At 37.9% G+C, this 24613-nt stretch overlaps 2 protein-coding genes across 2 annotated transcripts; one reads left to right on the top strand and one right to left on the bottom strand.

Moving 5' to 3' along the window:
• Positions 1-594: 594 nt before the first annotated feature.
• On the top strand, positions 595-4018 carry LOC133302719 (beta-glucuronosyltransferase GlcAT14B-like). The gene is made up of 4 exons (XM_061502536.1): positions 595-1172; positions 2006-2081; positions 2210-2325; positions 2987-4018. The coding sequence occupies exons 1-4, from the start codon at positions 626-628 to the stop codon at positions 3499-3501; spliced, it is 1254 nt and encodes a 417-aa protein (XP_061358520.1). The 5' UTR covers positions 595-625; the 3' UTR covers positions 3502-4018.
• Positions 4019-4032: 14 nt separating this feature from the next.
• Positions 4033-5610, bottom strand: LOC133302721 (pentatricopeptide repeat-containing protein At5g66520-like). Its single transcript, XM_061502537.1, has one exon. It carries the CDS (start codon positions 5608-5610, stop codon positions 4033-4035), a length of 1578 nt encoding a protein of 525 aa, XP_061358521.1.
• Positions 5611-24613: the final 19003 nt, after the last annotated feature.

Below are 24613 nucleotides of genomic sequence, written 5' to 3'. Positions count from 1 at the left end.
TATAGAATAAAGTATTTTTTGGGTACTTAACAAAAATTAAGGGGTACATTAAATTTCCTTAAAAAAAATTGACTTATGGTCTCTCAAAAATTTAAAATAGATCCAATTAATTGAAATCATGATTTCTCTAAAATTTAAAAATAAACTATCAATTCTTTTTTAAGAGATTAAACTTGCTATTGACTTTACTTTAATATATAGGGTTTGTATTTATCATTTCACATGACACAAAAAAAAAATTCCTACACACACAACATTTCGTGGGGCCCACACTTTTTGAAGCAAAAAAAAAAAAAAAAACTACTGCACACAAAACAAATCTCTATAGCATTACACAATCACTTTTCGTATAACATAACTCTTATAAAACCCTTAATATAAATGTAATTATTAACTTTGCGTAAAAAGCATAATAAATACAATACTATGGTAGGCCTACCTCTATCCCACTAAGAATTAAGTGGGATGGTAATGGTTCTCTCCGATACATTGATTTGCCACAGCCTCCAGTGCGCATTTCACCCCAACATAGATCCTGCGGCTCATGCTCCGGTATCCTACGCCGCGACATCATGCTTTCCTCTTGAAGCTTCAACCTCTAAACACTAGTTGTTCTTTTTGACAAATGGAAACCAGCAAGAAACAGAAGAAGAAGAAGTGGTTTCTGCCACTTGTCTTCTCTCTACTCATATCAACCTTGCTCATACTGGTTTCCATTTTCATTTCCTCCAAGTCTTCTTCCCAACTGTATGGAATCCCATTGATTAAGGAGATACCCTATTTCGTTGAATCCAAGCTGAGGGTGTCTCCCACATCCACCAACACCGTTCCAAGGATCGTGTACTTGATCTCGGGTTCAGTGGGTGATGGGGAGAGTTTGAAAAGGACCCTCAAGGCCCTCTACCACCCAAGGAACCATTACGTAGTGCACTTGGACCTTGAGGCCTCGGCGCATGAGAGATTGGACCTCGCCAATTTCGTGAGGAACGAACCTCTCTTTGCCAAATTGGGTAATGTTAGGATGCTGGTTAAGGCCAACTTGGTCACTTACAGAGGACCCACCATGGTCACCAATACCCTTCACGCTGCTGCCATTTTATTGAAGGAAGCTGGGGACTGGGATTGGTTAATCAACTTGAGTGCTTCCGATTATCCATTGGTAACCCAAGATGGTACCAATTCTGAACTAATATGCTGCAAACGTGTTGTCGTTGTTAATGTTCATTGATGCTCTGTTGGTTACTTCTTGCCAAGTTTGTCTCTTGATGAGTGAACAGTTTTTTTTTATGTGCGTACGCGTTTTTTTTTTTTTTTTTTTTTTGTGTGTGGAAATTGGTTCCTTTGTGCTGTGGGATTCCTTGTCTTTGATATGAGGTTGGAAGATAATTGTTGTCTTGGCTTTTACCCAATTGATTTAGCGTTTCATGGATTAAATGTTTTTGTTTTGTTTTGGGAAATGGTTTGTTAAATGTGTTGGGCTGTTTGATTTTGTTCCTTAGAAAAGGTTGTTATTATCTGTGTTGTTGTTGCTAATTTTGCTCTCAGCTAAATTTAGAAACTTATTTTTATTCAAATTAGTTTAATTAGGTTCCCATCTGTGTTTAAATAGTTCTACCTTACTTAAAATCATTTTCAATATCTTGTTTGTTCGCTCGTCAGTTAGTTTTAGTTTTATTTTATTTATTTATTTATTTTGGAGGGAGGGGGTTTCAGTGAGTGCAATTTGGGGATTGGAAATATTACCAAAATTCAGATAAAACTGCTTGTAATTCTAAAAGTTTGCATTGATGCTTCTTTCTGTTCGGAAGCATAACCATATTTTGCTGTGTATAATGCGTAGTAATATTCATCAACAAATCTACGTTATTCTAGAATTTGATGGTTTGCTGGTTGAATTGGCTAATCCATTGGAACTTAAAATAGAATGAGAACTGAAGCAAACTATGTTGCCCAGTTTTCATTGCCATTGACTGTTGCAATTTGCTACATCTATTTTGTACAACAGATCTGCTGCATACACTTTCGTCTATTCCAAGAGACCTGAACTTCATTGAACATACCAGTGATATTGGGTGGAAGGAGTAAGTTGCTAATTCTTTTCTTCGTTCTGTTCATTGCATGTTCTGCATTTCCTTTGAAAGTAACATACAACTGTGTAAAGATCAATTGTACCTCTTCTTCACAAGTAATGTTATTCACACTTCAATAGGCACCAGAGGGCAAAGCCTGTTATAGTTGACCCAGGTCTTCATAGCGAGCATAAATCTGACGTATTTTGGGTGACGGAGAAAAGAAATGTGCCCACCGCATACAAGCTGTTTACAGGTGACGTATTTTGTTTCGTTCCTCCCACCTCTCAAATTTTTTGGTCTTCCAAATTTAAAATCTTTAAGCTACCTATATAAGAAATCGAACCCTTGAATAGATTAAAGAAAATCACAATACCCATGTAGCAGTAAAAGAAAATCCGGAATGAAATCAAACACGAAAAGGATGAAAGAGAAAACATTGATAGTATTGTGATTTGTGAATTCAATTTGCAATCTAAATAATCTAATAGTCAGTGGATCTAAGAATGATTATTAGGAATTTCATACCTTTTTCACATTTGCCCATTCTTTTTTCTTTTTGAGTACAACTTTTTGCATGTGTCTTGAACTAAATTACATAAGTTTCCATTGCTAGTTGGTAATTTTACTACAGGCTTCGAAAAGAATCCCTCATGAGCTGTGTATCCATTCCGCACAAATTGCTTTAAGTCACAATTAGATCTATTTGTGTATGCTCAAACTGGTGTCGTTTCTCAGTTTCTCCTCACTTAAAGTTTGGCCATTTGCAACTATTTGTTGCGTGAGATCACCAGTTTACTGAATCTAAATATCTGTCCATACCTAATGGACTAATCTGGAGAAAGGAACTTGAAATCGGCACAGTCCCAGCTCCACGCTATCTTAGTTATTAAATTTTAATTCTTGATTTTGCACAGGTTCTGCCTGGATGATGCTCTCTCGCCCATTTACTGAATACTGTCTGTGGGGTTGGGATAACTTACCTAGAATAGTCTTGATGTATTATGCCAACTTTCTGTCTTCACCTGAAGGGTATTTTCATACGGTAATCTGCAATGCCGAGGAGTTTCGTAACACTACTGTGAACCATGACCTCCACTTCATATCATGGGACAACCCTCCAAAACAACATCCACATTTCCTTACAGTTAATGACTACCAGAGAATGGTGGACAGCAATGCTCCTTTTGCTAGGAAATTTGGGAGGAATGAACCAGTCTTGGATAAGATTGATTCTGAACTCTTGAAACGAAATGCAGATGGTTATGTGCCTGGCAGGTGGTTCAGTCAGGCAAATTTAAACACCACTAAACAGTATTCTCTCATAAGAAATAATACTGAACTTAGACCTGGCCCTGGCGCTGAAAGGCTTAAACGCCTCATCAATGGCTTACTATCAGATGATAATTTCCAGGCAAATCAGTGTTATTGACACCTGATTTGAAACAACTACAATGCTCAATTGCTCATTGCTGCTTTTCCATCATACAACAGCTGAGAGGCAAACAATTCCCTTTCCTCAGTTGATACCTGAGGTTGCTACAAGATCAAACATGAAAGATGAGAAAACAGAAATTGCCACTTTTAACTTACAAATTTCCACAAAAATTTGTAACGGGAGCCCGACTTTGTAGTCAAAATGTATCAGCCAGTTCACATGACTTATTAAATTTTACTGGATGACAAGTCAACGATGCAATTGTTGTACTCCGCAAATATGAGAGTTAATTATATAATACATGGGTTAAGATGCCTGTTAGGCTGGAACTGAAACAAACCAGTGTAAAATACTCTCCAAATTCTTTAAGCAAGGGCATTGTTTAGTGGCTGCAGTATAACCTTTATTTTCTTTCCTTTCCTTCGTTCTGTTTTTTTTTTTTTTTTTTTTTCTCTCGTGGAGCTACTGTTCTTATTCTAAAGCATGTTAGAAGATAATTGGGCAGCAAACAATATTTTATACCCATCAGTAGTGCTCCAAATCCACCATCTTGTGAATAGAATCAAGCAATTTGCATATTTGCTGTGCTTGTGGATGAGAGTGATCACCTGCAAGAAACTCTTCAACTTCATTATCCACCTCTATTATGCTGCATCCAGGTTTCTTTTTCATGCCTGCTTCTGAAATCATACTTCTAACTCTGTTTGCCTCTGCATCCCACCCAGCTTCTCTATATATATTGTAAGTAAGGACATGAGTACCACAGTCAGCTACGCACATATCAAGCAGCTTTTCCCCCACTCTATTTCCAACATCAATATTCTTATAAATTCTACATGCGTTCAGAAGAGCACCCCACACATTGGGATCGGTGGCCATGAGTCCACCCATCTTTTCCTCCATAAATTTCTCAGCTTCCTCCACCATACCAGCTCTGGACAGAAGGTCAACAACACATGCATAATGCTCCACCCGTGGTGCAACTCCATATGTACTACTCATTGCTTCAAACAACTGAAGGCCTTGCTGAACCATCTTTGCATGTGTACAAGCAGTGAGGACAGCCACAAACGTAGTCTCATTGGGCTGAGTCCCATAATCAGCCATTTGGTGAAAAAATTCCAGAGATTTGGTTGCATCACCATTCAAGGCAGCCCCAGAAATCATAGCATTCCACGCTCCAGCATCCTTAGAAACAATGCCCTCAAAAACAGGCAAAGCCAATTCCACACATCCGCATTTTGAATACATGTCCACCAAAGCCGTTGCCAAAATTGGATTGAAGTCAAGATTGAATCGCTTGGCATAGGAATGCACCCACAATCCCTGCATGAGCGCACCAAGATGTGCACACGCAGTGAGAACAGTGACAAGGATCGACTCATTAGGCTTCGTGCCCTCATTTTGCATCTCTGTGAACAAAGCAAGCACTTGCTTGAAGTCACTAACCCGAGAATACGCTGCCATCATGGCACTCCACGATACAGCATTTCTTTCAGGCATTTCCTCAAACAATTCTCTGGCATTTTCAACATTCCCCATTTTGCCATAAGCATCGATCATTGCCGTCCACAACACCACATCTTTACTTGCCGTTTCATCAAACAACAACCTCGCCTTTTCCACCTGACGTGAAGTGGAGTAAAACTCTATAAACGCACTCACAACATAAGGGTCATCGCGAAGCCCGAATTTAACGACGTGACCATGGACTAACCGGCCTATAACGTTCGAAGAAGAAGAAGCCAGTGCAACGCAAGCCTTGATCAAAGGTGGGAATGTGTAGTTATTAACGGCAATGCCGTTTTGCAACATTGCCAAGTAGCACGATACAGCTGGTGCAGGAGAACGGTTTTGAAGATAGCCTCTGATCATGGTGTTGTGCATGAAGGTGTTGCGGTGAGTGAGGTGCGCGAAAATCGAGCGAGCGTAGGAGAAAAACGACGCGTCGTTGGAGGTGGCTGCGACGGAGAGAAGCGGGGTGATGGCATAGGGTGTGTCTTTGATGCGGCATCGGAGGATGTATGCGTGTACTTGCTTGAGTTGGCTTAATTCCTTGCAATTTCCCACAAGGGCTGTCAGGAAACTGTTCTTAACGGTCATGTGAATATGGAATGCTATGCATCTCTAGTGCTCTCCTCTCCACTGCTGTCTGTGATGACTCTAAAAGCTAAGTTAATCACAAAAAAAGTAATTTTTAAACTCACATAAGATAATGATTTTAAAAGGATACCAATAATACAATTAAAAATATATAGACAAAGAAGATCAACAACTTCGACGTTAATAATACTTTTATTCCAAATTAGTTAGTTGCGATGGATAAATTCAGATAAAAATAATTAAAGGAAAAAAAGGAAAAATAAATAAATAAATTTAAATATATATATATATATATATATGGTTTGGTGTTTGTCATTTTAAACGACATAAGTTATGTCATTTTAGGAGAGAGATAGACACAGAAAAACAGAAATCATGGGAGAGAGAAAGTGTGTAACATCCCAAGAGCTGGCAAGGGCAGGGAGTGATTGCCGGTGCGAAAGGGCACGGACAATGAGCGGCTCATGCCAAATCTTGCAGCTTGGGGGTTCATGAATGAATCGAATCAACACCTGAAAGAGAGGGATTCCAGAGACTGTGCTGGTATGGGACGGTACAGTTAGGAATGGCTTATAAGAATTAATTGGTACTACCTATACTAACAAGATGCATCTACTTTTCGGTAGCCCGGATCGGAAGAACTCCACAGTTAAGCGTGCTTGACTTGGAGCAATTCTGGGATGAGTGACCTCCTAGGAAGTTTTCTCGAGAAGTGTACGAGTGAGGACAAAGCACACTGAAAAGTCTCGTGTTAGTGTGTGGGGACAGTCATTGATTCTTGCAAGTGGCCGGGCGTTACAAGTGGTATCAGAGCAGTTTTGATTCAAGGTGTCTGTTTTAATGAATTGTGTGCTGTTTGTACTTGGTTGTTGAATGATTGTTGCTTGAATATGTTGGTTGTTGGCATAGTCACTGAATTATTACTATTTGTTTATAACTGTGAATAACTGTTGTTGCCTGATCCTTTGTGCGTAATGGTACTTGTGGTATCCGGTATTAAACATGGTTATGCACACCTCAATGCAAGGAGGTGAGCCTGATCAACTCACTGACGCGTAGGGTGTGTGTGCACACTCATGGTTATTCCGGGATGTACTTGTATCAGAACGCCGTGTGAAATATTAAATTGTTACTTGCATTAATAGCGAATTGTCAATCCTGTTCTCTATGAATTTCACAAGGTTGTATTTTTGTCTATGCTTGAGATAATGTTCAATGAAGTGATGCCTTGAACCGTGCTGAATTATTGCTGTTACATAATCGTCTTAGTGAACGATGACATTTCTTGTATGGCGTGGTTGTTTGTATAGTTGAATAGTAGAAATTGTTACTCTCCACTAATTCTGTTTTCGCGTAAGTAGTTAATATGTTCAAGAATAGTGGCAGTGACTTAATTAGGAAAATTAATGTAGGGATTGGTCACTTACCTAAGTAGTTCCGGTTAATGCTTTTAGAACGTAGAGTTAGTAGTAATTAAGACTTAAACATGTGATTCCACTGTCTTTACAAATCTTCTAATGGTGAATTGGCACTAGACATCATACTTGAGAAAAAAGCTGTTAAACAAGGTAAGTGATGTTTGTCATTTTAATCCTTATGTATTGGATTGCCTTGTATGGTTGTGACTACTTTTAAACTTGCATATAGTATATAGTATTTGATTATTCTAAGGGTTTTATATGATGACTGTTGCCGTCGTCAGTGTAAATTTTAAACATTTTAATGGTACCGTATAAATAAATAAAGAAAGATTATCTGAATTAAATTTAAAATATAGTTAATTGAACAGATAAGTGTGAATGCTCTGAGTAGTCTCGTTTCATTGAGCCTTTATTCTATTTTGTTTTGTTGAAGCCGAACAGTTACTTTCATTTTATGTTGTAAATTTGTGTTTTTCTCTTTGTCTTATGAAACTGTTCCTTGTCAAAATATCAGTCTAGCCTATGAAACCAAATTTGTGAACTATCAAAGTATTCGTAGGATTTAAAGTGTTACACCGTCAGGAATATTAGGCATCTATATAGAAATTATTTTTCGAATCGGCATCAGGATTATATTGTGAAAGAACCATGCATGATTTCTTTTATGTTTTCCTCTAGAGTTGATTTTTTGATTTGCCTACTTTCATCTACATTTTACTTAACCCCTTTTATTTTCTAAAGTGACGTGTTTATCCTAGGTCCTACTGAATTTTGGCTTGTCTACCTTTATAGACTAGAATGCTGATGAATTCTAAATCTTATGAATAATAGAAAGAAATATTGTAACCTTGGTATTTATTGATATTTTATGCCCCAAGACAAATTTCTTAAGAGGAATAGATAAATGTACATATGTGCTACTGCTTTATTCATCTACATTAAAAATCAGACTTGTGACTACGGTCATGTAGTTTCTGATATTCTTACCTCACTTCAATGGTAACATGAGTACTGTGGATGAAGGATTAATTGTTGATAGAATAAAGTAACACTAGGTTCTTGTCATCACATTATTATTGAAATTATTTCTAGGACATGTCTTGCAAGGAAATTTTTTATATTATTTTTGTTTTGTTCTTAGCAATCGAAAAATTTGTCATGGAATATGCTTAACATGATGTGTTCTCTAGTGGGTTTTGAATTCTGTTTCTTCACATCCACACTAACCCAGTTATGCCACATTCTATGTTAACACTGATTAATAAGAAAATTTTACTCTCTGTTCATGTCTGCTGCAAATTATTTGTATACGTCAATAGAGATAGTACTCATTAATTTCTTCCGATATGACTGCATAGTACGTGAGCATCCAATCTGTAAGTTGAGCATGGGATATAAAAGTAGAATTAAACTAGAGCATCTTAATACTATTGAATTATAATTGAATATGCATGTTGTGTCATTTTTTTTAACCGTGATTATACTGTGTAAAGTTCTGCCTAAAAAAAAATTGAGTGTATTTTGTGACCACCCTAAGCAGTGTGATGATTTTGGGGTTTGTGTTTCTTAATTCATTTTATGTATGAAGTCTCGTACCGTAGGAATTAATTTTAAGAATGCTAATTTAACTACAGCTAGGAATTTTGAAAGCAAGTATTGTGAACTGGAACTATGAAAACTTGGTTAGTTTTAGTGAGTTATGGCTGATAGATGTGTTGTGATTGCAATGTGTGTTAATGATTGGAAAATTCGTATCATGATTAAGTGGATCCGCCGATCTGTGGAGTCAATTACATCCAAGGTACCTAGGACGTCGAAAAGCTCGAGGAAGTTTTCCTCATATGGATGTTTTGACGAGTTGTAGGAGGGGTACCATTTAACATGGTATGTCTGAAAAGTAGTATAGAATTGTGATTCTATGAAGAATTTCTTTTAGTTAAAATCTGGATTGTGTTGCGCTTTGCTTTAAATGTATGCGTTCCTGGAGGTTATTAGGCATAGGATCTTACCTGTGGTTTTATTTAGTAAATAATTGATGTAGACGTCAGAATATAATGGGAGTATGGGATTAGTTTAGAGAGTGAACCGAATTGTGTCATTATTAAGAACTGAATTAGGAAATAAGAGAAATCCTATCTAGTAACATATAAATTGAAAATACGAAATAGTCGTAATTGGAGGTGTTAATTAATCAGTCTGAGCTGATATAAGTAATAAGAAGTAATATTACTTCATGATTAGATGGAGCTTTATATTCTTAAGACCTCTGTATGGTTGAGGCCCCTGACTCGTTAGTCTCATTTTATCTGGGAGCCTTTAAATTTGAGCCTAAGTAATAGAAGGTTAATCCCTTACGTCTACCCTAACAATGGTTAATAAGACTTATGTAGTAAAAAGTTGTGGCAAATGGATTTGTTGGTTATTTAGTAATTATGCACACACACACAAAATCCTGAGCCTTATTATCGCTTTTATTTTCGCTTTTATTTACACATCTATAGCTGGAGTTTCTTTGGTGTAATTGTAAAAAGCTTTGAATTTAGGCAGATTATGGGATGGTAAGGCGAAGATTGGGGACAAACTTCAAAACAAGTTGGGGCTTGTAACGCCCGGCCACTTGCAAGAATCAATGACTGTCCCCACACACTAACACGAGACTTTTCAGTATGCTTTGTCCTCACTCGCACACTTCTCGAGAAAACTTTCCAGGAGGACACCCATCCCAGAATTGCTCCAAGTCAAGCACGCTTAACTGTGGAGTTCTTCCGATCCGGGCTACCGAAAAGTAGATGCATCTTGTTAGTATAGGTAGTACCAATTAATTCTTATAAGCCGTTCCTAACTGTACCGTCCCATACCAGCACAGTCTCTAGAATCCTTCTCTTTCGGGTGTTGATTCGATTCATTCATGAACCCCCAAGCTGCAAGATTTGGCATGAGCCGCTCATTGTCTGTGCCCTTTCGCACCGGCGATCACTCCCTGCCCTTGCCAACACCCTCTCTTGTAGGCCTCCAAGAGATGTGTTTGCTAAGCGGAATTAGAGTTCTTTCATAGTATTTTAGAGACTGAAAAAGAATTGCTTTTACATTGCCAATTAAAAGTAAAGAGGGGTTCTGGTTAATTACAAAAATCAGGGTACGCAAAATTTCTTCAACTTACTAAAAATATAAATTTCCTGATAGACCTTTCTGTCTTTAAAAATTCGTATAAAATCCAATTCAACGATTCAAAAAAATATTCTTTGTAATCTGGAAACTAGACATCTGGGGCTTCACGTTCATATAAAATAATAGTGATTTGGAGTTCGTTTACCCCTCGAAACATAACTCACAAAATAAGAGATAAAACAGTGAAAATCTCACAAACGTCCTGGCTAGTAAAATTCATAATAAATCGAGCTTTCAGAATTTCTTTGCAAGGTTTATATATAATGAAACTAGACACCTAGGGCTACGCGTGCATATAAATTATAAGAAAATCGGAGGTCCGTAACCCTAGTACGACAACTTACCAAGTGCTCGCAAAGACTTTTCAAAACTCAGCATTTAGATAACATGTCAAAATCCTTTTCGCAAACGTTTCAACATCTGTTTCCATAATACTTGCTGGTCATAAAATCGTAATGCAATAATAAAATCATAGTTCACAGTAATAAAAGCTTCTCAATTTCATACAGTCATCCATAAAATATCACATCAATAGCAGCATGTCCAAAACAGTAGAAGCCAACAACAAATATCCAAGTCCTCAAAAGCTTTTACGTCCATTTTGTAAAAATAGCAGCCCCAAAGGGGTGAGAGAAATCCCAGTAGTGTGGCAACAAAACCAATAATGCAACAGTATTAAACTAGGCACAAAATATAAACAGTCGCTTCAAACATGAAATCCTTTTCATCATATAACCTTTTCATCATATATCCTTTTCATCATATATCATATTGCGTATATAACGCCTTCATCACGCTCATAGCACCGTCGTGCGCGTGCCATCACAGTGGAAATTCCATGCACAACACCATCATTTGGGGAATTCCACTGTGGCCTATGCGGACTGACGCCAACTGTCCCAGTACCCTGATATCAAGGGATGCCTATATGATGCGTGCTCAATCACATGATCATGTAGATAACTATTCTAAGACTCAAGACTAACATGAATTTGGTACATGCATGCCATGCTATGCTGTCACACACAAACAGAAAGACAAGTGCGGTATGATGTACGGTGCATGCATATATCATCATTTCATAACATATACTTCATGTACATTGGATGCCATACTGCCAAGCCATTCTTTCTTTTCATAACAGAATTTCCATAATCATAACATTTCCATAGGCAGAATAATCATAAGGCACATAAGGCACATGTGAGCAACAATTCACAATTCATACACTAGTCAATAGTCACATCAGGTAATACCGCCTAACATATACCTCGCGTGCCACAATTAATTTACCAATCAGCCGCAAAACAGTCCACGGTCTAAGGGTTTAGCGCACCTAATATACCATTGTACCAAGTCAGAATTTTATACAATTATCCCTATAAGTCACCAATAATTTCTAGGCTTCTAGTTTATGTACTTTCATCGAATTATAAGGTTCCTAGTGCCAATTATATTCTGCCCTTAAGACCATTTCATCATTACTAGTAATCACAATTATTCCAAGGTCCACAATATGCACAGGTTCGGTTTTCATGGTTTACATAAGAAAAAATATATTTTATGACCTTTAACTAATTTTTTTCATGCTTTTAACTCTTATGATTTAAATCAATTTATCATGCATCTCATGTCATTTAATTTTCCGTTTTAACTTTAACTTTGCCAAAGATTAACAAATGACACAAATGTAAATCCCTATTTACTTCGGTTGTCTTTACCCTTAATTAGTTGCCACAAATTATTCTTTACACAGATTTAATTTATCAATGGCCCTTAATTGATAAAACCAAAGTATTCTGTACCTACCTTTTTGGTTCTAAATCAACATTAGGTACTTAACATATTTATCTTATTAGTTCTACACATTACATAGAGTCCCCACTCTCCTTAGTACTTGGTTAATCATCGAATCCTAAGACTCAAGACTTAATAAATTTTCAGATTTAAGGTGCACTACCAAAGGTGATCAAACGAAAGCATCTAAGGTTCTTCTTGCAAACAAAATTCAGTTCGTGAAGTCATCACCTAAGGGTTTTAACCTTTTATTTACCTACATGTTCTACCCATCTTAGGAGGTTGGTAGGGCGATTTAACATGCTGTCTAACTGGTTCTTAATGCATTCAAGGCCTGGTTCCTAATTTCATTTACAAAATACTCACAACATCAAAATACTAACAGCATCACATGAGCATGGCTTATTTAATTCTTCCAGCATACGGTCTACACATTTTTAAACACATGCAAAGCCACTACCATTTTCTAATTCAAAGAACAGCCTCTCTAAGTCACAGTAACTGTTTCCCAGCTCTTAATTGAGTTATATTAAACTTACATGTACTCCAAGAGTTCGGTCTTTTATGCTGAACCGAAAGAAGAAGATAACAACAAGAAACTTCCTAGCCTACATGATGTGACCGAGACCAAAGAAGAGAATAGGAACTTGATTGTTCAGTATATTTACCTCCTTGCAAAACACCGATTTCGCCATCACTAACGAGATAGCCAACAAGTTTTGTGCTTGTATATTCACACTCTTACTACACCGAATTTCACAAAACAAAATATGCATGCAAAGGCTCCATTAAAACAGAATGGGACACATAGGAACAGAGGAATAATAAAAAAAAACCGCATCACCTCATACTTCAAGGTGTTTGGCCGAGCACAAGAGGAGAAAGAATAGGAATGCACCCTCAACGTCTCATGCTCCAAAGGATCCGATCCAGCTGCATGCAAAGGATGGAAAGACTTAAGCAAGGCGGACTGTTGTGCATGCAGTGGGGGAAGATTCGATCAGAAGAATTCGAGTGAGCAGGAACAGAAAGAACCACGAAAATTACCTCCTTTCCTTGAGGTGAGGCTTCGGCCGAACAAGAGGGAAAGATGGATGGTGAGTTTATGTTGAAATCCCCATGTTTGCTGCACTTTGCCGAATCAGTGGGGAAGAGAAAAGACTTGAAGAGTGGTTTATTTCTTAAGGGTTCACGGTTTGTAGCAAGAAGGAGAGGATAACTCAGCTTGATTGTTCTTCTAACTAGCGCATAGGGAAACGAAAAATGATGCTATGGCCTCACAATCTGAACCCAAGTCCAGCAAAGAAGAGAAACAAAAATCAGACTTGTTATTCTTTTATTCACACAACACCGGTTGAGAAGGAAACTAGAAGTTGGGGCTGTTTGACATGCTAGTACAGACCAGATTTTTACTTGGCCCCCTATTTTTTCCAACTCATTCGCACAGACCAAGGATGCGAAGTGTGGGATTTTTCGACCAATGACTCTTCATGCAGGCTGACCTCTTTTCTGATCACACTATGCGTATAACAAGGGTATTAGGATGAAGAAGCTTATCATGTGAGGAGTGTCGACCAATGGAAAGAATATGCAGGTGAGTTGCTCTATCACCATTGGCCGTATGAGGATGCAAGGGCTGACTTAGCATGTCCACAAATGCAAGAAAAAATTAGATTTTTATCCTCTGTTATGCGCACATGTGGAGTAGCAAGGAAGGGGCTTGGCCAATCATGAACTGCCTAGTAAGGTTCTTAGGATAAAGTGAGAATGGGATAAGAAGTTGGGGCTGTACCAATGTCCCCCTTAGAGCCTGTGGGCCATCGACCATGAGTATGGTTGAGTCCTATAATTCAAGTCCAAGGTTCTACCTTCTAATGAACTAGCCCACTAAACCAATAGTTCCCACATCTTCTAAATATTACTAAGATTTTCCTTTGTTATGATTAAATTAATTCGATTATTCTAACTAGAATTTTCTAGGATTTTATCATGTATGGTAACTAAAATTTTATTCTCATGCATTTACTAATTATTAATTAGAATATATATATATATGTCGAATTCTAAATATATCCACTCATAATTTGCCATAAGAATAGTTTTTCCTAATTTAAATTAATTCCCCTTTCAACGTAAATCGAATTTAAATTTCAGGCATACTCCACATCCCTAATAGTGAATTTTGTAATCTCCCAATTATGCGGGATGTTAAAAATAAAATAAAACTAAATAAATAGAGAAAATAAAAATATATCAATACAAGTGAAAGATAAATCAAATAGATCAATGGGTCATAATAAATAAGAAGATAAGTTACACAAATCAAATAGGTAGATAAAGAAATAAAGTATAATTTGATTAAACGAACCAATAAAAAGTATCACTATTTCTGTTTCGCTCATGATTTTGATTTTTTTTTCTAACAATTTTCACTTAATTATTTTTCAATTATTATTATTATTATTATTTATTCATTTTTACTTGCCTAATCCGACTTATTTAACCATTTTATTTTGAACATGTTTTTAAGCTAAAAGTGAACACAGCCTATTGATGAACCAAGCAGAAAACATCCCATCTTAACTAAAGAAAGAACTCAAATTTAACTATGAATCTCAGGCCCAAAGAACCAACTTGGAAACTGACATCGGCTTCAAATTCCCCCACAAGTCCAAACAATGACATGTCTTATCCCCACCCCAAATAAAATAAAAAAATAAAACAAACCAAGCTTCCAAACGGACGCATGAAACAATCAGCATAATCGGCTTGATCAGACCTATACTATGTGGGTTGGCCAATAAGTATCGGGCCTAATCACACACGGTTGATGAGAGAGGACTTTGGGGCTGAATAATCTACTTCTTGGGTTCTTGGGCTGTTGTCGATGGATAATGATGGATTGATATGACTCTCCTTCGGCGTGATGACTCCGACTGGGGTGGGTACCTGCAATGACACTCGGATGCTTAAGTTAGTACCAAAGCTAGGCTTATGTTGTATTCTTACTGAATTATATTATCATACATGAGTATGTACCCTTTGTTTATATAGTGAAGTTGCTGTCGCTTTTGGTAGGCGGTATGTCTTCTGATTGGCTGTTTATGGGCTGCAGGTTCAGCTGGTGCCTTTCTGGCCTTATCTCTATTATGTCAAGCTATCTAGGTAGAGTGGTGGCAAGCTGGAGCTGTTCTTTGTGTATTGATTCTGTGGCGCGGTGGCTTCTTATTCGTGTTTTATTGATCTATTCCTTAACTATGAAGTCATGTTTAAAGACGGTTTAGGTGCGATGAAACCATCACGCCCCCTGATTCTTTATGTGCGATTTGGATATCGCGCATTGTTTGGGCCTTATGTGTTTGGGCTTTTAATCTTCGGGTTTTAACCCTTGGTGGGCCTATTGTATTTTATCCATATCAGTTGCCCCATAGCTCACAACTTTGGTATTAAAAAGTTGTGAGATATTGATATTCTCTTCGCGTGGTGTAACTTTGGCGCATTCAATTTGTATTGCTTATATCATGACAAAAGACCATCATTACCTCGCCATTTAAAATGGTTGATTTGATGTTAACTGCCAGGAGCATTTAATGCCACCGTAATTACATGGGTATATTAATAACAAACGTGGGGTGTTTTAAGTTTTAATCTGTTTATCTTCTCTCCACGTGCCCCCTGTTTTATCTGCTTTCCTCAAGACGTTTTAACCTTTGAGATTCTTCGTGGTAACTTTTCATATTTGTACTAAGCTATTCAGTTGGAGGGAAAATCACTCTGAGCACTAATTTCTGTCGCGAATACCTTCTTCTCTAGTATTCCTTCTCCGGTTAACTCTCTGGGTGTTGACACGTTCTGCTTGCTACTCCCCTTCTTAAGTATAAAAATCAGGTATGCTTTGACATTTTCGTTTATTCTACTATTATTGTTGTTTCTTCCCTTCATCAAGCTAGGGTATGTCTAATAATCGCAAATTTGTGAGTTTTATCAGAATGGCCGAAAGGTCTGGCTCCACCAGTCCTCCACCAAGATCCTTCCCTAGGTCCAGGTCTTTAGGGACAAGGGAATGGTGGCTAACGGGCAAGGGTGTTGCATCTTGGGAGAAAGTTAAATTTAATAATAGTTGTTCGTCTGCTCTTCAATGTTGTGAAATTGGATCCTCGTCCCGGAAACCTAATCGTGGGTTATCCAGAACTTTGTCGCAACAAAGTTCATCTCCTCTTCCAAAAACTCTAGATAGGATGGCAAATCCTATTTACATATCAAGCGACTCCAATTCAGATTCTAGGTTTTGTCATGACCCTGTTAATGCCCTAGGTTGTGAGTCCCATGTGAATGTTAATTCTCCAATTTCATCGCACAATACTCCTTCTCCTATTGCGCGTGATCAGCCTAACCAAGCAAAATGTCCTAGTCCACTTCCATTAAGTGTTATTTACCCTGCTAGGTATCCGTATAAGAAACAAAATTTTGACAACTTTAAATCTTCATTTTCTAGTTCTTCTTCTACTTCTTCTAGCTCTACTAATGCCTCCTCTTTTGAACCAGGTTTTAACTCACCCAAAATTAAGGAGATCATGGTTAGGCGCAACGTATCTGAAAAGAAGAAAAAACAAAAACATGATCCTGAGGCAACTGGATCGGGTGCTCGTAGCATTCGAGATGCAGAAACTTTAGACTGTGTGTCTGACATCGTGTTAGACATTGTCTCTGTATATAGCTCACCGAGGGAATTAGAAGAATTGAAGGCCGCAATCCATCTTACCCGAAACAAATCACAAGATGATAATTGGGAGTTATCAGTAGTTCCCCTGAATGAACGAGTGTGCTCATCGCGCGTTGATAATTCTTCCAGGCACTTCCTAATGATGTATGCTTACTTCTTTTTGACAATAGGAATGTATCTTCCTCTTTCCCATTTGTTTGTAAATTGCTGGCTCATATTAATGTGGCTCCCGCACAATTATCCCCGAACGCATGGGGTTTTATTAGGGTATACGAGATGGTTTGTAAAGCTTATAATCTATTTCAATCTCCGGAATCCTTCTTGTGTTTGTTTAGTGTATTTGGGCTGCGTTCTAACTGGGTTTTTAGGGGAAATTCTAAGCACAAATTCTGTGTTTCCTACTATAAAAGGAAGATTCACAAATAGACCCCAAAATACTTCAAAATTTACCCCGCGAAAGGTTACCATCCGTTTTTCTTAGGAGAAAAAGACAACATTACTATATTTCCTCTGTATTGGACACGTTATCCTTCAGAAGAGCATAAGTTGAACATATGCTTTGAAGATTTGAGTGATTATGAGCAGCACACAGTTACTAACTTATGTAACATTGCGCGAGAAGTATCAGATTCAGGTTATCTGAGTACTTATACTATTTCGAATGAGTATACCGATGAGGATATTAAAGTTTTCTTGGGTAAATAGCTTTTCATCATTTCAATTTTGTTGTGGTAGATGTTTTGGTTATATTTGTGTTTTTATATATATACCGTACTTCTAATGCATAATCTTATCCTTATGTTTCAGATAGTTTGATGTCTGCCAAACTGAAAAAGCTGGAAGTTGTGGCATTAGCACGAGCCGGTGGTGCCAGCTCTTCTGGAATGATGGCGTTATCGTCAGAAGCTGCACCGGCTGGTGTGGAAACCAGCCAAGGTGTTGCGAGCTTAAAATCTCCTGGGCCAGTGGCGACGACCAAGATTCCGTCACCTAAAAATAAATAAATGGTGCAGTCCCCCAGGGGACAAAAGAGAAAGTCTTCCGAGACAAATATAATCTTTCAAGAATTAACCTACTTTGGGAGCGGTTGGGGAGTAGATGTAGACTTATTTGCGAAAGGCAATGAGTTTTGCCCCCAGATTGAAAAGGCTTCAATGAATTCTTGGCTGGAAGCTGCGGCGAATCTGAATGTCGCCAATCAACACCTAATGTCAATACTAGGTAGAAAGCGCATCTTGTATTTGGAGATGTGTCTATATTGTGCTTAAAAATGTTGTCTCTAAGAACAATATTGTTTCCTTTTTTGGCAGGGACGGTGGCTTACTTGAAAGAACACATTTTGGAGCTTGAAGGTGAGAAAACCAGCATGCGTGCTGACTTGGAAGAAGATAAGAAAAAGGCTGAAGATGATAGAGCCAAGATGGCGCAGGAGATGAAGGAATTGAAGGCGAGCAATAAAGAGTTGAAAACAGATAAGGCTAATCTGTCCAAGCAAGTCGTGGATATTGAGGCTAGCGTGGATACCTTGGAGGAAGAGAAGATTCATTTAAACAATGAGGTGAAGAAGTATCAAGATTATTTTGAGAAGGAGGCCGAGGGGACGTATGTAAATGTTCTAAACCAAGTTCGTCTCTTCAATCCGATTGCAAAGTTGGATAATGTTCATTATCTGCATTTTGTGAAAGATGGACAGCTGATGAAACTAAATGATAATGACGAGGAAGAGTTAGTAGATTTGGTTAACGTGATGGACACAGAAACGCCTCCCCACCTAATCGCGCCAGAGAACGTGGGTGAAGATCATAGGGAAACAGAAGAAGGGCCTCAAGATATGTCAATCCAGACATTTTGAAGTTTTTTCTTTATGTTTCATGAATGTGTCTGTATATAGGTTGTCCCATGAAGATTTGATACAATTGGTTTTGTATGTTTATTATCCCGGAACTAACCTTTCATTTCTTGAAGCATTTATCTAAAAGTATATCATGCCGATATCTCATGTATAAGTTTGTTCCTGTTTGTGATTGCAGAATAAGGATAGGCTAGCATGCTAGATGATTTTTAATCAACCTTAGCTTACGGGATGGCATCTAATGAAATTTAGATTGTTTCGATGTCCTTATAAGGGTATCATACTTAAACAATATATGTTCATCATAACGACGTACTTTTGGCATATTCATGAAGTTTTATCATAGTCATAAAAGGTTGCACCATCGTCATCTTTTGAAGGTTGTAACCTTTTGGGGTTGTTACCCTCCTCTTGGTTCTTTTCCTTCCTTCCTTGATCTTAATGGAAGTTTTAACCAGTTAAGGTTTTACCTTCCTCATTCTTCATCACGCTTTATGGAAGTTTTAACCAGTTAAGATTTTACCTTCCTTAATCTTCATCGGAAGTTTTAACCATCTAAGGTTTTACCTTCCTCATTCTTCATCGCGCTTCATGGAAGTTTTAACCAGTTAAGGTTTTACCTTCCTTATTCTTCATCGGATGTTTTAACCAGTTAAGATTTTACCTTCCTCATTCTTCATCGCGCTTTATGGAAGTTTTAACCAGTTAAGGTTTTACCTTCCTTAATCTTCAACGAAAGTTTTAACCAGTTAAGTTAAGGTTTTACCTTCCTTATTCTTCAGCGGAAGTTTTGACCGGTTAAGGTTTTACCTTCCTCATTCTTCATTGCGCTTTATGGAAGTTTTAACCAATTAAGGTTTTACCTTCCTTAATCTTCAGCGAAAGTTTTAACCAGTTAAGGTTTTACCTTCCTTTTTATGTGCGATAAATGATATGATCGTTCATTGAAATAAACCTGCAAGCTTTATTTGCACAAAATGATGAATATGAAACATATATCAAATCAAAAAGAATTTAACTGTAAAATATTTTGAGTTTATATGCATTCCATGTGCGTGGGATTGTGAGTCCAGGTAATGTTTCAATGACATATGCGCCTTTTCGGTCTTGCTTTGGACGCGATATGGCCCTTCCCAATTCGCGACCAATTTCCCTTGTCGCGCGTTTTTGTTGCCAATATCTGCTCTTCGTAAGACTAATTCTCCCACATTAAAACTTCGTTTGATGACCTTCATATTATAGCGCGCTACTATTCTCTACTTTAAGGCAGCTTCTTTGATATGAGCAATTTCGCGCATTTCACTGATTGTGTCTAAGTTGTGTAATAGTGTCTGGGAATTGCTTTCCTCAATCGCATAAATCTTTCTCCATGATGGCTCTCCAATCTCATCTGGAATCATTGCTTCACTTCCATATACCATGCGAAATGGAGTTTCACCGGTAGTTGAATGAGGAGTAGTCCTGTAACCCCATAATACATAATCCAACCTTATTTCCAGCCCTCGTTTTAAAACTCTATTCGCGGGTTCTACCAAGCCGTTGGTTTGTGGATGTTCAACAGAAGTGTACCTACGCTTAATTTGTAAATCTTGGAGCACCCGATTGAATTTCTTGTCCACAAACTGTGTTCCATTGTCAGTAATAATGGTGTGAGGGACACCAAACCTGCACATTACCTTGCGATAAAAGAATCTGCGTACCTTGCTGGCTGATATAGTGGCAAGGCCTCAGCCTCAATCCATTTGGTGAAATAATCAATTGCGACTACCAACCACTTGACTCCTCCTACAACAACCAGAAATGGTCCTAATAAATCCATACCTCATTGGTAGAACGGCCAAGGGGATATACGTGAAGATAATTCCTCCGGTGAAGCATTATGCAAGTCTGCATGCTCTTGGCATTTGACGCAGTACCACATGTAACAGCCCGTTGTACACTGGTATTGTTAACATTAATTATGATATTAAGCGCAGTTACAATCATAGAAATTCATTTATAAAAATGCGAGTAAACTTTTTTCGTTTATTACGCAAGCATTTAAAACAATAAAAAGCGTAATAAATAAAAGTTGTGACCGTAACTGTAAACTCTTTGCGGAATAATTATTTAAACTATTTTTATAACACATATTACGTCTCTCAAGTCACTAAGGGGTTCCCATAAACCCACTTAGCTAAAATCTCACTTTTACGTTTTCTACCTATTCGAACATGGTTTGGTCTTTAACTTTCGGCGGACAAACCGCATACGACAAGCCTCCCATCTTTTAGCGTGTTATTCTACACTTAATTACCTTTCTAGGAAGCTATCACACGAGTCATAAAGTTCTTGTTTGCTCCGGATATCGCCGTTTGAAGTTGGACAAGAAAATCTGCCAGCCAACCCCAAAACAACTCCAAACATCCTTCACTCAATCAATTATTCTGGAAAATACACTCAACCAATTTCTCTCAAATTTTTATAATATAAACTAGACACCTCAAGCTTCAATTTGACATATCATACACCTAATTTTACCAAGAAACGACGCGAGAATAATTTTCCAAAACTCGGTCCAGATCAGCCCTATGTGCAGGGGCCAACAGGGCAGTCTGTGTTCTCTGCCTCCTATATCAGTCCAAATTCTACCACAAGATATAGGACATCTCAAGCTTCAAAACGGCGTATGGCACGTCCCTATCGGACCTTTGTGGAGGGAGATATGCTCTCCCAAAGTTCGCCTAAATTCTGGCAATTTCTAAAAAATTCGCCAGAGTTTTCTTTGTTTTTCGAATAATCTCCAAGTTTGCAAAAGTGTTTTATGACCTCAATTTGTACCTAATAATCATTGGGTGGCACACAAGGACCAGCAATGCCTTGGTGCCCTTACAACCCACACAGTTTATATCCAATTTAATCATTATACATCATTCATGCTTACTTTCTCAATTTAACTTATTTCAATCACAAAGTCCAATTGCATGCATTCTTTACATCATAATCATCATTCACATCATAGAAGAGGTCTATTGCTCTTTCATCATATTACATACTTCATGGTTACATCAATTCTCCATATTATATTTTACAACTTTAAATAAACCTATTACAATCTTCCTTCAAATATACAAAATAAATACTCCAAAATAAACATGATAATCAAGACTAAACTTAGACAAAATACATCATGAACAAAATGATACACATAATCCTAATCATATGCATTGTTCATGACCTAAGTCTAGCCTAGGCCCATTGGCCACCAAAATGCAAAATAAACAGAATCCTCCCGCTCAGCCTACGGGCTTCTTGCCCGTCGCTCCTACACCACTGGCACTACCTGAAATAAAATCTCCAACGCGGGGTGAGACATACGAATATATCTCAGTAACCCAGAGGTTCTGGAGAATACTCCGCTCAATGGCTCACTTCGATGCATATAAATAACATAACATAACATCTGAAAACAGGATAAAGCAAGGGATTTAGTGAAATAGGGGAGCATAGGGATACAAAATACGACAAAGCTGAGATGGTCAATGCCAAAACGACGCAACTTCCAGCCTATTGGCTCGGAATATAAGCCTACGGGTTTCAAACCAAGGCGTGTTCCCAGAACAACAACCAAGGCACCCTCCATCCATATCTACCCGAGACTTTCTAGTGTGCTCCTATCCGGATCACACACCACGACCCCAGGTCAACTGGAACTCCTTCTCGGAGACCTATCTAGTGGAAGTCCGTAACGCCCGAAGGCAAACAGTCTACTGGCCAGAGACACGGTACATCCTATGTACCAACACACATACAATATGCATGAACATGTTATGCTATATTATTTACATACACTTCCTATCATTACCCTCAACGGGCATGGTGTAACACACAAGGGGATCAAACGCCAGTACCAAGAGGTTACCTGTATAATCCTCTCCCACAGTTCCAATGCAGTATATTTCCCGAGCTAGGTACACAACAAAAATGCCTACACAGAGGACATTCCCAATTAATTACCATTCATACAAACATATGCAAGTTATTAACTCTTCAAGCATGGTTTCAAATACTCACCACAATCCCCTTTGGTCCGGGACCAAGGGCAACTCACCGAGCTCACGGTTTAGGGTTCAAATCCACGAAAGGCAACCTACAACGACCATATACGGATCGTCAGAACACGGTAAACCACCCAAGTCACAAAACGTCAATTTTTCCTCCCCCCACATGTGAGGTTCAACCATATATGTGTTAAAACATAAAATATTTTTCTTTATTTTCTTTCTATTTTTCTTAAGCATCCCAAGGTTACCAAAATACCATTTTAGGTGTTACTTTTCATGTTACACCATTCTAATATCATTTTGCCCATTTATTTCCTTCTAGGGACAATACACAATCCAATATTTTTCCATTGATTTTCAAAGCTTCGAACCATCACACAACCCTTCGAATTACCATTTAACAACTTAACATGTCAATCATACAATTTCACAACATCAACACCCCATTTTTCCCTCTTTGGCCGAAATCATCATAGGCATACACCAAGGGATTTTCAATCCAATTCAACTACTCCACACCTCACACAATCATATTATTAACTCATACAAACATCCACCCACTCAATTACACAATTACATAACCAATCCAATTTCACCAATTCATGGCATCATCCAAAATTTTCTAAGTTATGATCATATTTCCTCAATAAATTTTATTGCATTTATGGGTCCAACACATCATTCTAAGACATATTTATCTAATACACATTTTCCATTTGAGCTTTCTAACAACACAAATCATACAAAATGCACTTAGGTTTAATGAATTAAATCAACAAATCCAACCAATAAAATGTGATGAAACTTACCCCAATATCAAGGCCTAAGACTCCTCTAAGACATACTAATTCATTAGGGAACCAATCAACTCCAAGAGTGTAAATCTTCACACCTAGGTCGCGGGTTTGGGGGAGGGATTTATCAAAATCTAGTGGGTTTCATGGCTCAAGGCTACCACCATTGTGTTTGGGAGGTGATTTCCAACAAGTTTGATGACAAACTTTTCTTGATTTGGTGAGGTATTGATGGAGTTAGAAGAGAAAGAAAGCTTGGACAATTTGTCCCCCACCATTCCATGGAGGTCGCGGGTTCATGGTGAGGAAGGAGAGAGAGAGGTTCAGATTTTTATGACTTGCCATGTGGCCAAGTCCGCTTAAGTGAGGTGGGCTCACCACCACCTCACGCGATTTCAAATTAATTCGAATTTCTCTCCTATTCCGCTAAACGTTCATAATTTCCTAAACTAATTAAAAACTCCAATTTTTAACATTAACCATTGTCCTTTAATTTCCCTTGATCAGATGAATCCGGAGTTTTTCGATCGTTCGGAGAAATTGCAGTTTTAAGCTGTTACGCGCGCCGTAAGCACGCTTCCCCAAACTTACTAATTTTCATCAATTTTCATCAGAAATCATATTTCCTAGTCCTATATACCATTTATAACTTGTATTCAAAACCTAGAGCTCAAAACTCAATCGGCACCGCGGTACTTTTACCCGGTAAAAACACTATTCACTGAATTTCCCGAAACTTGTCTAACCACTCAATTTTTCGTTTTGAATCCATTTCCATGGTTATTTTTATCATTTAAGACCTCCTACTCAATTTTACCTTCCTAGGGTTGCATGTTTAGCTAATTATCGTTTTACCCTTCCTTTGTATTTTGACCTGTTTTTCAGGTTTTTCACTAATCCTTCCCTTTAATCCCTGTTTAATATATTAATTACATGTTTTAGAAATGTAAGGTGTTATACCACACATGCTTCTTAGAGTCCTCTTCCATAGTAGGCCAGAAATATCATGCGCAAAGTAACTTTCTGGATAAAAATTTGCCCCTCGTATGGTGACCACCAACTCCTTCATGAACTTCGGAGATGATATACTGCGCTTTTTGTGGGTCTAAAAATTTCAGCATTGGGGAAGAAAATCCTTTCTTATATAGCTGGTTATTAATGATGGTATAAAATGAAGCATTTTGCGCTAACTTTTTAGCTGAACC

The sequence above is a fragment of the Gastrolobium bilobum genome, unplaced genomic scaffold, assembly GCF_033153095.1.
Source record: "Gastrolobium bilobum isolate Gb01-03AN ecotype WA unplaced genomic scaffold, APGP_CSIRO_Gbil_v1 utg628, whole genome shotgun sequence".
Lineage (NCBI taxonomy): Eukaryota > Viridiplantae > Streptophyta > Magnoliopsida > Fabales > Fabaceae > Gastrolobium > Gastrolobium bilobum.
This window is presented reverse-complemented; position numbering and strand designations above follow the sequence as displayed.